Here is a 12,646-nt window from a genome sequence, read left to right on the forward strand (position 1 = left end):
GGATGGTCTACTGTAGGCAATCCCCGTCATACAACTGCTGTGATCCCATCATGCATCGCGCATATTTGGGTCATAGTCGAGGTCCACCCACGTTACGTGTGGCATTGAGTTTTCCCAAAAACCCATCAACGCAAATGAGAGCCTCGGAGCGCAGAACTATATTCAAAGGGCCAAGAAACTGCCCTGCAAGCAGTTGCCCACCTGCGCAGGTAATGTTCCAGGGTGCGGCATGATGTTTCGCGTGTAAGGGGATGACGAGCAACCGCGCACCACGACGACCCACTTCACCCCACGGCGGGCTTCTTTCCGTGGGTGACGTCTCTGCTGGCTGATAATCGCATCACGACCTTTCAAGATCGAAATCAATATACAAGCGTAACATCTCCTTTCACGTAAGGGCCAGAAGCCGCAAACCGGGGTTTCCAGGGGTCATTCTTCCAGCCTCAACAGATCGAACATAGCAAGATGGCGCATCCGAACAGATCCTTCTCGCTCGCAACAAAGGTCAAGGTAAGCACACCAGGTCTGTTTGTTTAAGACAACCCCAGTAATGAAATGCACTGGATTCGACTCGACTGCTGTGTCGACCAAGCACACAGTCCTCAAGATCCGGCAGTAGACATGCTAACATACCTCTTCTCTTGATCTCGCCACCCACAGCTCAACAGCGGGTACATGATACCGCAGCTGCAGCTCGGCTTGTACATGATGTCCGGGCGCGAAGTCCTCTCAGCGGTCCCGCACGCGCTGGACCTAGGCTACCGGGGCTTCGACAGCGCACAGATGTACCACAATGAACGCGAGGCCGGCCGGGCCATCACGTCGTGGCTCAAGAACACGACTGCCTGGACGCGCGGGGACATCTTCTACACCAGCAAGCTCGCGTCCAACAGCGAGGACTACGATGAAGTGCGCAGGTCCATTACCAGGAGTGTGGAGGCGTGTGGGTTGGGCTATATCGACCTGTTCCTGCTGCATAGCCCGCATGGAGGCCCGACTGCTCGGCTCGAGAGTTGGAGGGCGGTCGAGGATGCCATTGCTGCGGGCGAGGTCAGGAGTGGTGGTGTGAGTAACTATGGAGTGAAGCATGTAAGTCTGCCCGCTACTCCCGGCTTCTTGAAGACCTTCTTGAAGACTTCTCTCGCACCGCAGGTCTTCATTTTCTTCGTTACTGTCGTCAGCCTTTGATTCCATATTAACAAGCAGCGTCTCGCTCGCGGGCAACAAGATCCAAGAGCTCATGTCCGCAAACCCCAAAATCCTCCCGTCCGTGAATCAGATCGAAGTCCACCCCTTCAACACGCAGGCATCCATCCGCAAGGTCTGCTTCGACTTCAACATCGTTGTCGAGGCGTACGCGCCTCTCGCGCGGGGCATGCGCATGCAACACCCGGTCGTGGTCCAGCTCGCCAGGAAGTACGGCTGCACAGTGGCACAGCTGTTTGTGCGGTGAGTCCCTCCCATGCGAGTCCTGTATCATCCCAACCAGCTCTTTCCCTCTGTCCCTTCTTGACGATGATGAGGCAGTCGTCAAACGTCCCGGTGTGGCCGTGAGCAAGTCACTGACTCTTGTTTCAACCCGGTTACAAACAAAAAAGGTGGTCGCTCCAGCACGGCCTCGTCGCCCTGCCAAAGAGCACAAAGGCGGCACGCATGGCCGAGAACGCCGAGGTCAACGGCTTCGAGATCTCGGAAGCCGACATGGCCACAATGGATGCTCTGGACGAGCATCTTGTGACGGACTGGTATGTGCACTTCTCTTTTTCTCTTCCACCTTGCATACTTCTTATATGTATGCTATATATGCATTCTTTTGATTTCGTAGTGTCTTCTACTTGTCTGGTTGTTCCTGGGGCCATGGCTAACGTGCGCGCGCCCAAACACACACAGGGATCCGACCAACGTCCCTTGAATTCATGCTCCTGTGGACAGCCGGTCACAGTTCTGCCCGATCCAAGGTGGCAGGCATGCAGAGGGAGCCGGGTGATTACGCGAACCTTTCAATGGTGGTAGCTTGGCATATGCATATTAGCCCCAAGCACAGGCTACTCGGCGCGGAGCCAAATGACAAACTGGTATCTGGACAAGATGCTGCTGCCCAATGCTGAATTTTCGCAAACCCAATTCTGTCCCAACCACATAATACATGCAGTAATGACAGGCGTGCTTCGTCCCTTGCCATCGGACCATTCCTGAAGCATTGGTGAAATGAAACAACAATGACCACGCGCACACAAGCCATGCACTCATCCCACCCGCGCGGGTAGTCTCCCCATTCGAATCCTAACACAATGAGACCAAAAGTGCGTGAAAGGAAGATAAGGGGTTATCTCTTGTACTCTTTCTCAACACTCGGCATCCAGAGTTGGATGACGTGCGCTTCGTCTCGGTCTAAACATATGGTCTACTACGACTGCTCGCTCATAACAATCGCCTACAGTCGACTCCATCCGTCCAAGCATACGTAGCACGCCATGATAAACCTCGTTTCAGATACAAGACCGTGCCGTGATCCAGAAGACTCAGCCTAGTCCAAGGATTAAACAGAAAAACCCAAAGACACGAGTTCTAGACCAAAACCACATAACTGATGGCAACGCAGCCGCTGGCCGAGCGTGGCCCATAATAAAACGAGGGGGAAAAAGAATATCCAATCGACGCAGCCGCCATGCTAACAAACAAAACAGCCCCAAGAAACATACTTAGGAATACTGAAGACAAGAAACAGACCCAGGCCGTCTCGCCACGAACCACACAACGTCCAACGAGCAAGAGAAGCTCCTGCTACAGCTGCGACGACCGGACTTCGCCCTCGGCCGCGCTCTCAAGCAGCATGAGCTTGCGGCACTGCTCCTCAATCGACTCCTCGCTGTCGTCATCGTCCATGCCCGCCCCGTACTGGCCCTCGACACACGCCGCCAGCATAAGCTTCTTCACGCACGAGTTGTACACCAGGCCCTCGACTGTGTTCTCCGTGATGAGGCGGATTACCTCGACGTCACGTGTCTGGCCGATGCGGTGCGCACGGTTTGACGCCTGCACATCTTCCTGCGGATTGTCGGACTGGTCAAACAGGATGATCTTGTTGGCTGCCGTCAGATTAAGTCCGGTGCCGCCAGCGCCCGTAGTAAGTAGGAATACGGGAATGCCTGGGTTCTCATTGAACTTTTGGATCTCGGGGAACCGATCAGACGTCAAGGTACGACCCGAGAGCTCGCAGTATGGGATATCGCAGCCGTGAAATGTCTCGCGGAGGATGTCGATGACCATCTCGAACCGGCTGAAGACGAGGACGCGGTCGCCGGTCTCGATATAGCCACGGACCAGTTCGAGCAGCTTCTTGACCTTGGGACTTTCTTCCCAAGATCGATCAGGAATATCAAACTTTCCAATGTACTTAGGGAAGTCCTTGCACCACAGGTGGAGCTGGAAGTCGGATTTGGCCATAAAGTCCTCGAGCAGGAGCTTCCTATGCCGATCGGCCTTGCTCTGAATGCACAACTCCTCCTCGGTACACTTCTGCCACAGAATGTCGACCATTTTCTCGACGCGCTCGTCGGTGAAATGTGTTCTAAAGAGCTGATGGTGGATAGCAGCCTTCCGCAGCTGCATCCATGGATTCGACTCCTTGATTGCGGATTTCTTGGCAGTGCCTTTGGGAATAAGATATCTCCCCTTGATCTCGTCGTAGATTGCTTTCTGCGTGGGATGCATGCCCACAATCTCGTTGCGCTCAGTCTTCTGTGCCAGTTCGAGCACATCGGCCTTGCGTCGCTGAAGAATGAAAGGAGCCATGATTGTCCGCGCATTGCCAACCCGTTCCTTCGCGAGAGCAGCGAAGTTGTGTACGTCCTTGTTCAAGACCTTGGCATCGAAGATGGTCTTGAGGCGGCCAAAGTCGTTCTCCGTGAACAGATTAGGCTCAACAAAACTCAAGATCGACAACAGTTCCTTCAGGTTGTTCTGCACAGGTGTGCCACTGAGAATGAGCCGCCATTCCATTGGAACCCTCTTAAGCTGCTTATAGACGTTCGTGTTGGGGTTCTTAAGCTTGTGACCCTCATCAAAGATGGCAGCGTACGGCTCCAGGCCCTGCAACCAATGCAAGTCTTCGACTTTCCGCTCGATCTGAGTATAAGTCGTGAGGACGACGTGATAATCCTGCACATCCTCAGGTTCGGTATCGCGGCGCTCTGCTCCGGAGTACAGGAAGAGGCTGATGTCAGGCGCAAAGCGCTCAAACTCGTTGATCCAGTTCTCGTACGTGCTGGGTGGTACCACGATCAAGTTTGGCCAAGGCCGCGTCGCTCCGCCATGTTCGTCATATGTTCCGACAAGATGAGCGATGAATGAAATGACCTGGCAAGTCTTTCCCAGGCCCATATCGTCGGCCAGAATGCCGCTGAACCCATTTTGGTGCAGTAGATGCATCCAGTTGAGGCCGAGCAGCTGGTATGACTTGAGCTTGACCACATCGGCATCCATCAACGCAGGCTGAGTGGGAACTGGCATTTGCTGCATCATGATAGCAGAGCAGTCTTCCCCATCTGGGCCGGGAGAACACCGCATCCGGCCGTTTCTGTCCATGGGCCAGTTTGCCATGGCCGCCTGCAGCTGGGCGCCGCGGTCTTCGCACTTCTTAATGACGACAGCCGCAGCATCAAATGCTTCGAACCATGACGACAGCTTCTCAACGATAAGGGAGCCAATCTCTGTACGGGCATTCTTCGACCGGGAGGACTTCGGCTTGTCTTTGCGGGATACTCTCTCGGCAGCGTCCAGGCTCTTAAAAGGGGCAGCCTCAACCATCAGCCTGGCATCGTTTGGCAAGCCGGTCATGCGGCCCAGCTCTTCGGCTGAGCAAGAGTTGAGATAATTGAGGACTTTTTGCTCGTTGGGATTCACCACAAGGACGTCGCTATTAGAGTCATCTGCAACGGCTCTGGAAAGCTCATCCTCAGAAGCCTCTGCATCGTGCTCAGCCTTGCGCTTCCGTGAGGGCAACGTGACTTTGGCAGCGACTGGATCCGAATCTGAGTCGACGGTGACGACCTTGGCAGACTGGCCCTTCGACTTGATTCCGCGCATCAGTCGTCGTTTGGGTGCGACCGGCTTGGCACGTTCTTGAGGTTGGTCGGCAGAAGTCTGATCCGGACTGCTAGGCGGCGAGGTTGCCGAGGACGAGACAGAAAAGACCTGTGCCGGAGAAGGCGAGCGCTGCCTACGGCCTTGCATGAGGCGACGTCGAGGAGGTGCCGACAGGGTCGACTCGCTGCTCGGCGTGGTGGTTGAGCTAGGCTTATTGCTGTATGCAAACTGAGAGATGGTGGACTGGAACGAGCTCTTTGCACTTGCGGGTTGACTGCCTTCATCGTTGGTAGATTGGCTATTGCTCCTTGAGACTGGTGCGGGTTTTGACCCGGAGGTCCCAATAATGGACTGGACAGCTGCATTGACCTGCCAGCCTCCTTTCTGGACGGCGTCCTTGCAAGCTTGCAGGGTAATGTTTGGTCTTGCCTTGTGCACGGCTCGAAAGACCTCCTTGGTCAGGTAACGAAGTCGTAAATTAGGAATATCATTTAGCGAGATGTCCTTGGGAGGCGGCTTGGCAGCAACGGGCCTTGCGACGACTGGTTGAGCTACTCCGCTATCCCGTTTGACAAAGGACGGACGAATGTCTCCCCGCATGGGGGTGACTTCGTCATCAGAGCTGTCCTGATGCTTGTAGTCCTTCGCGATCTCGTCGTCGGACAATTCGAGATATTGCCGGCTCGCCGGTGCACGGGTCGGCGCAGGCGCAGGCGCTGCTGGTGCCCTGAATGCTGTGCCCGCTGGCGCCATAAGGGAGGCTATCCTGCCTGAGGCAATTGATGGGCGAGCCGCGTTCGAGCCATGATTTGGTGGTGTCGTCTTCGGTTGGAAGGGCGAGGATGCCGGAACTTCGACCACGCTGGGGGAGCTCGGCACGACTGGCGACGATTCGCGGATGACCTTGCGATCTAGCAACTGCGTCGGCTGCGTTGTATGGTCCGTCTTGCCCACAATCTGTGTGGGCTGGGTAACATGCGCCGCCCTGTCCAAGATTTGCGTTGGCTGCGTGGTGTGCGCACCAGTGCGATTCGCTGGCTGTGTTGGTTGTGTAAAGAATGGCGACGAGTTGGCGAGGTCGTCGAAGTCATCGTCCTCGATGTCAAACCATTCTGACCGGCCCTTGGAAGAGCTGTGAGGGCCAACCATATTGGAGGGTTGGTGAGCGTGTAGCGCTCGAGGCGGTCGAGGGTGGACTCTTTGACGTCACAGTAACCAACCGAAGCTAGACTACCAGACCGCCAGAGCGAGGGATCTTGGTTGCAGGCTAGAACGGATAGAGCGATTGGAGACAATTCGTCGTGTGCGGCCGCATAAGTTGTGAGTCGAGAAAACGATGGTGGGAGTTTTGCCCTTGGACGAGTGTGGTTGAAATTGAAATCGTGAATTGAGGTGGCGCAAGGGTGCTGGTCGTAGCCGGGCTTGGCTCTGCACAGGCTGGTATCCGACGCCGTTGTTTTCTTAGTGGTCCTCCTCGCACACGAAGCCACTGCCCACGCCTGATGTCAGGCGAAGCGAATGTGATGATGTTTGAGCAAGAAAACGCCAGGCGACAGAGGCAGAGGCGGGCCCGAGTTCACGACCGGAGAGCAGCGAGAGGACGGCGGGTCCCGTCTGTCTTTGCCTGCACGTTCCCACCCGCGCGGGAGCGAAAAGTGGATGCTGCACCGGTCCCGCCCCCGAAAATTTAGGGGAGAGCAACCGCTGCGGACGCGACGTGAGCGCGTCTGCACTTGACACGAGCTCAGGTGACCTGGTGGGGCTCTTGCATGTCATGTCGGGGCCGCGTCTCTGCTTCTGTGTGGTGTCGTGTTGCCCATCTTGTCTCCTGGGAACACTGCTGGCTGGGATGGGCCTGTATCTACTGGTGATCAGCTACCTAACCATCTTTCTCTGCGTGACATGTTGTTGTTCCTAGTTCGTGTTGGCTGTTCTTCGACAGGGCTCGTCATGTCGTCAGCTTCAAGGCCCACCACCCACTTTCCAGGCAGTTGCATCCCGCTCTCCACTCCTGCCACCACCAGTGCCAGGCTCCACCACCAGACAGCTCATGAACAGCTCTCGTTGGCTCATCCCATCCCTCTTGACCTCTAGCTCTAGCAACACATTACATCGCAACAACAGACGTCGGCCCTTCAGACTCAAGTTGTCAACCATATCCCCGACTCCCGTCAGCGCCAGCAAAAGAACCAGCCAACATGGCCACCAGGCGCATCGTGACTACCGAGAAGACCTCCCTCGACCGAGACGAGGTTTTCTCCGCCTCTGCCGGCAGCACCACCCAGAAGTCCAATATTGCGCCAGCAGTACCCACGTGAGTCCTTGTGATGTGATCCTTTGTTTCGGCAACACGTCTCTGTGTTGCCGTGGGGTGGTGGTTGACAGCAACGGCCAAGCCCCAATAATGATGATGATGGTGATGACCTTGCTGTTCATATACATACATGCCATTGTTGGTCCAAACTTCGCCTGCTCTTGAACCCTCATTGACAAGGCCCTCTCGCAGGCATGTCATCCTCAAGCTGCTCGCCGCAACGCTGGCAATGATTGTGCTCCCCATCGGCTCCTACTTTGCCACACTGCACACTTTCTTCAACGGTATGTCCGCCAGATCACTCTCCTGCAATGAATTCAAATCCCTCCATCCCTATCCTCTCAACAGATTCCTTCCCGCCCCCGTCCCCTCCCTTCCACATTCTCCCGACGGAACTGGTTGCCCATACACCAAGACTAACAACATCCGTCACCTCTTCAAAATCAAAGGCAACGCAAGCTACGCGGGCGGTTTCGCCGCCGTCATGGCCAACGTGGTACTGATCGGCTACGTCATCGTCGCGATGAATGAGGACGAGAGTGAGCGGCGGCAAGAGGGCGGCGGCGGCAAGGACAGCATCAAAAGCCTGGCCAGCGAGGCAAAGAAGGACCGTTGATCTTTTCTCTTTGCTTGGATTTCCACCTTGGTCGTCGTTTTTTTGGTGTGCTACTTTTCCCACATAGTTGTAGCCCAAATCCAGCTTCGTCAATGAAAACCGAGCAGGAGTACAGAATGAAAAAGAGACAAGACAAAAAAAGAAAACACGAGGCAATGCTACACACGTGTTGAAAACCGTCCGGCTCTATTCTGCGGGTATCTGATTCCCCCTCTCTCTCCATATCTTCGATGGATGTGTCCCCGAAAGCAAACCGCATGTCTGCGTGCGCGCTCTTGCTTGCTGCCCGGCAGGTTACAGCGGCTATACGCCATGTGTCTCGCTCGGTAAACAGAGCAGAGGACAGGATTCTCTCCCCAAGTCACGAGATAAGCAATAGACGCTCCGCGTATCAAGCAAGGTTAATCGGAGCCTTAACGCATAAGAAATACGCCAGGAACATGCCAGATCCATAAGGAGAGTGAGATTGATCCGATGAGCATGACTGTCAACAATCTTCTCGCCATTGCCGTCAACAAAGCCAGATGGGCAGGCAGGTCATTGCTGCACTGAGAAGTCCGACGAGGAGGAACGGAACTTTCACGATGGACTTCCAAACTGCTTTCCTCCGTCTCAGTCCGGGCACAAACGGTGTCACAAGTAGGCAGGGCCAGGTGAGCTGCGACCACTGTCCCCGAGTCTTAATTCTTGCATTCACCGTGCTTGCCGGCCTGTCGAGAAGAAAATTTACACTATCGGCATGGCAACACACAGGTCACAGGCAATAGACAATACAAATGAAAAGCGAGTGGGACATGGTTCACATAGCAGAACATGCACACGAGCTATCTTGCAGTCACAATACAATTTTCTGTGCTTCTCATCCGGCCTCAAATTTGCCTATTTAGACATTATGCTAGTAGAGGTGAACAAATGATTTCGCCAGGAACGGGACTCGCGGAGTGACGCAAGGAAAACGCCAGGAAGAAAGAATAGGTCGGCAAGCGCTTCCTTATGCGTCTTCTGGATGTGGTGTGTTATTTGTGTTGTAATCCTTTCCTGGTATGCACGGCTACTGTGTGCATTCCCAGTGTGATGTCGTGTACGTGTTGTGTGGTCTTCGTTGCTGGTGCGCCGAACGCACACCCTCATTGGCAAGACCCTTGCCAATCTTGTCATATTCTTCAATTGGCTGCCGCGTTGCCTCCACCTTGAGAACGAAGCGATCCCATGTGCTCCGCCTGAAGGATTTCATCCATTCGATCATCGGTCATGCGCATCGTGGAAGTCACCAACTGCGCCTCCAACCTATACTAGGCGTCCTCAGGGCCTGGATGGGTATATCATAGCGTAAATGAACAGAGTACAGTTCAATATTGCGTCAGAGTGCGGCCCGGTGGATTGAGCAGCCATAATTTGGACCGAAGGGTATCTTTCGAAAATGAGAAAAAGTACTAAAAAGTCGTCGTATAACATCGTCCAGCATGATTTGTGCTGGTGTTCAGGGTTTCGAGCTGTGTGCTTGGTTCAGAAAAGCCGCCTAGGCCTTGCTGAAACGCTTCGAGAACCAGCTCTTCCTCTTTTCCACAGGTGCTGGTCGGGCCTGTGTCGCGGTGACTGGTGGGGGTGCAGTCTGCTTTCGCAGCATGGCTCCACCGACATCCTTCCTGGGAACGGCTGGCTGGTTGGTCTGGGAGTTGGACAAGCCGGATGGCGCAAAAGACCGGTTTTCGTAACCAGTCTGGCCAAACTTGATGCCATAGTCTTGAGCTGGTTCTTGCCGCTTGGGGGGCGAGCGTCGCCCCATTGAGCTATTCTCGCTGCTCGGGTCTGTCGAGTAGCCCGCAGGCTCGCTTCCGCTGCCGGAGCCGGATGCCACGGTCTCGTGGGATTGGTGGCTGTTCGACATCGGATACACATTTCTTGCCCCGTTGGCGCGGTTCAGATGTGGCTCAGATTGCTGCCGGTGGTAGCGCCGCCCGTTGTCGTGGCCCTCGAAATACCCGTCGCGGCCGGGTCCGCCTCCGTCGTGGCGTCCTGTGTCGTAAACCACGCTCTCTGGGCGGTAGATGGAGTGCGGCCGGCTGCCATAATAGCTGTTCTGAGGAAACCGTGGTGGACCACCTTGATCTATTACCAATTGTTAGTGCCAGTATTCTGCATGCAGAATGAGTAATCCAGAAGCATAACCACTTACTTCCATACTGACTTGTGCGGCGGTTCCAGCCGTTCAATGCAGACTCAGACTCGGATCTGTAAAATGACTTGCGGTTGTAGTTGCCGTCAATGGCGGCTTCGAAGCTGCGAATTGTCTCAAGCGGGCGCTCCCAGCGCGACCGTGTAGGATTCGACCGGTCAGGATCGACTAGCACACCAAAACAAGTCAGCAAGGAGCTCTGCAACTGTTCCGAGCACAAGAATACACACCAATGGCCAATCCGTCGTAACCCTTGTGTTGAATTGAACTCAGTGGCCGGAGTGCCGCGTCTTTCCCTGCAGCCTGGGCCGCGATGGCCGCTGTTTGTAAAAAGATATGAGTCAGTTATACTTCCAGAACGAATACAATGATTCATGGCTAGTACTAACAAGGTTCAGCCTCCTGCATCGCAAGTGTAGGGTCGGCCTTGCTGTGAAGGCGCTTGGCTTCTTTTTCGGCGTGTGTCTCCTGGAGATTATTCTTGCCGGGGCTGTTTGAGCTGTGGTGCGACTTTTCCGAGCGGAAACTCAGTCCTCTGGTCTTGGGGCGCGGGGGTTCGGGAACACCCTGCCGAAATGGTTGCTGGGAGTGCGCCGGAGGCTGCTGCTGGTACTGAGGCTGGCTCTGAGGAGCGTACTGCTGCTGCTGCTGCTGCTGTTGCTGCTGTTGTTGTTGTTGTTGGTAGTGATATTGCTGGGACGGCGCGGACGGCGGGTAACCGTAGGACTGGACGTTGTCGTGCTGAGGGACAGACGGCAGCGGCTGGTGCTGGCTGTTGTATTGGGAAGTCGCCATGGCAGCGTCGGGAGCAGGCCGTGCGCCTGCTAGACTGCTAGATAAGCGTGCTGGTGCTGGTGGTATCTCGCGCGGCGGGAATCCCGGTCGCAATCGGCAGGCACTGACCACAGGAAGTGGAGGAAAGCGGGTGATACGGTGGGTTGGTGGTGGAGAGCCAGGGGTCGCTGGCGCGCGTGGATCGAGGAGATACGGAGTCTCGAGAGAGGGTCAGGGAGCGAGCGGAGCGTCCTGTCAGAAGCGATCGTGGGTATGGTTGCCGGGGGGGCGGGTGTGTGGGCAATGCAATCTCAGAGTTGTTTCTGGGACGGCCAGGATGCTGTTTGCACGGGGCGAGCGCGGCGGTAATGTAATGGCTGGTTATGCTGGTGCCTGGTGGCCGGGCACGCAGCCAAGGTTACGTCGGGTGCCCGTCGTATGTGCAAGTGCTGGCTGGTGAAGGCACGAGTGCGAGCAGGCCGTGGTTGGACGAAGACCGGGATGCGAGGAGATGGCGTGGGGCGTTTACAGAAATGGATGGATGGGATGGGAAGGGGGATGGATGGATGATGGGGTGATGCGCCGCCGCGGGGGCGCGGCCTCAGTACTACATAATACACCATCACACATCGGTCAAAAGAGGCCGGCGGAAGGGCCGTCTCAGCATGCGTGTGAATGACACCCACCTCGTTGTTGCACGCCCGCCCGGCCGCAAGCACTCGAGGGCACTCTGGCTGCTGCCGCGACGTGCTGTGTGCTGAATGCAGACTAAGTGAGCGACCGGGTTGGGTTTCTCCCGCAAGTTGAAGCGACCGGCGCGCAAGTGGGCGGGGCTGGAAACGCAGCAGCAGGTACGTGCCTGTTGCCCATCCCCCTCGCAGATCCAAAAGTCACTATGGCGCGGCCCTCGACTAAGGTTGGACCAGCCCTGCACGATGACCACCGTGGTCCGTACATACATGACCATACATGACGCCACGCTGCGCACTGCGCCTCGAGGTACGCATCATCCCTACCCGAGCAGATCCATGGCCCCCTAACTTTAGCCCCAACTTTGCCACTGCTTGCAAGCGCCATCAGCTCGAACGGGCAGAGCAGCTGGTGGCTGGCGGGCTGCTTCTGCGGCTGGCGTGAAAGAGGGCAGAGAGAGCGTGTCCAGCTTAGGATCCTCTGCTCCAATGTGTAGGCAATGCCACTGGCGGCTAGCCAGGGGCCAGTTCGGTGGCTCAACGAACGGCGGCCTTATCTCCTGCCCGCCAACCCCGTCAAAATCACTTGGCCAAGCTTGCTGGTGGACAATCAAGCAACGAGCTACAAGATACGGGGGCTGGCCTGCCAGAGTTGTCTTTTTTAGCCATCCATCTGCGGATTTGATCAATGCGCCGCAGGGCAATCTGTCGGGTTCTGTTGATACTTACGGAGTACTGCACATTCTCATGGCCACCGGACTGGCCCCAGAGAGCCACCAGTGCTCGTGTTTGACACAGATATCAACCGGGGTTGGGGGGTCGAGCGGCTGCTTGAAACGAGGTACAATCTCACCGGCGAGTGGCAAGCTAGGGCACGTACTGCGTACCACGGCTGGCTTAGCGCGCCGCTTCCCACTATTAGTTCGTACTTGATTGCCAAGACGATGTCCGTCGTCGGCTCATATTGCTGGTGCGAATAATGAGTCTTT

The 12,646-nt window shown here is 55.7% G+C and overlaps 4 protein-coding genes across 4 annotated transcripts; 2 read left to right on the forward strand and 2 right to left on the reverse strand.

The window, feature by feature from the left end:
* The first annotated feature begins 41 nt into the window (after window positions 1-41).
* B0I36DRAFT_327172 (aldo-keto reductase family 1 member E1) lies at window positions 42-2,228 on the forward strand. Its single transcript, XM_046154436.1, has 5 exons — window positions 42-510; window positions 661-1,089; window positions 1,229-1,449; window positions 1,599-1,745; window positions 1,891-2,228. Exons 1-5 carry the CDS (start codon window positions 466-468, stop codon window positions 1,910-1,912), a joined length of 864 nt encoding a protein of 287 aa, XP_046010277.1. The 5' UTR covers window positions 42-465; the 3' UTR covers window positions 1,913-2,228.
* A 79-nt stretch (window positions 2,229-2,307) lies between these two features.
* B0I36DRAFT_327174 (SNF2 family N-terminal domain-containing protein) lies at window positions 2,308-6,611 on the reverse strand. Its single transcript, XM_046154437.1, has one exon. It carries the CDS (start codon window positions 6,235-6,237, stop codon window positions 2,785-2,787), a length of 3,453 nt encoding a protein of 1,150 aa, XP_046010278.1. The 5' UTR covers window positions 6,238-6,611; the 3' UTR covers window positions 2,308-2,784.
* A 214-nt stretch (window positions 6,612-6,825) lies between these two features.
* Window positions 6,826-8,392, forward strand: B0I36DRAFT_327177 (uncharacterized protein). Its single transcript, XM_046154438.1, has 3 exons — window positions 6,826-7,402; window positions 7,595-7,686; window positions 7,852-8,392. The coding sequence occupies exons 1-3, from the start codon at window positions 7,287-7,289 to the stop codon at window positions 8,016-8,018; spliced, it is 375 nt and encodes a 124-aa protein (XP_046010279.1). The 5' UTR covers window positions 6,826-7,286; the 3' UTR covers window positions 8,019-8,392.
* A 1,049-nt stretch (window positions 8,393-9,441) lies between these two features.
* Window positions 9,442-11,134, reverse strand: B0I36DRAFT_139033 (uncharacterized protein). Its single transcript, XM_046148339.1, has 4 exons — window positions 10,584-11,134; window positions 10,425-10,514; window positions 10,195-10,362; window positions 9,442-10,127 (listed from the first exon to the last, which is right to left on the reverse strand). Exons 1-4 carry the CDS (start codon window positions 10,987-10,989, stop codon window positions 9,538-9,540), a joined length of 1,254 nt encoding a protein of 417 aa, XP_046010280.1. The 5' UTR covers window positions 10,990-11,134; the 3' UTR covers window positions 9,442-9,537.
* Between the last annotated feature and the right edge of the window lie 1,512 nt (window positions 11,135-12,646).

The sequence above is a fragment of the Microdochium trichocladiopsis genome, assembly GCF_020744255.1.
Source record: "Microdochium trichocladiopsis strain MPI-CAGE-CH-0230 chromosome Unknown B0I36scaffold_7, whole genome shotgun sequence".
NCBI lineage: Eukaryota > Fungi > Ascomycota > Sordariomycetes > Xylariales > Microdochiaceae > Microdochium > Microdochium trichocladiopsis.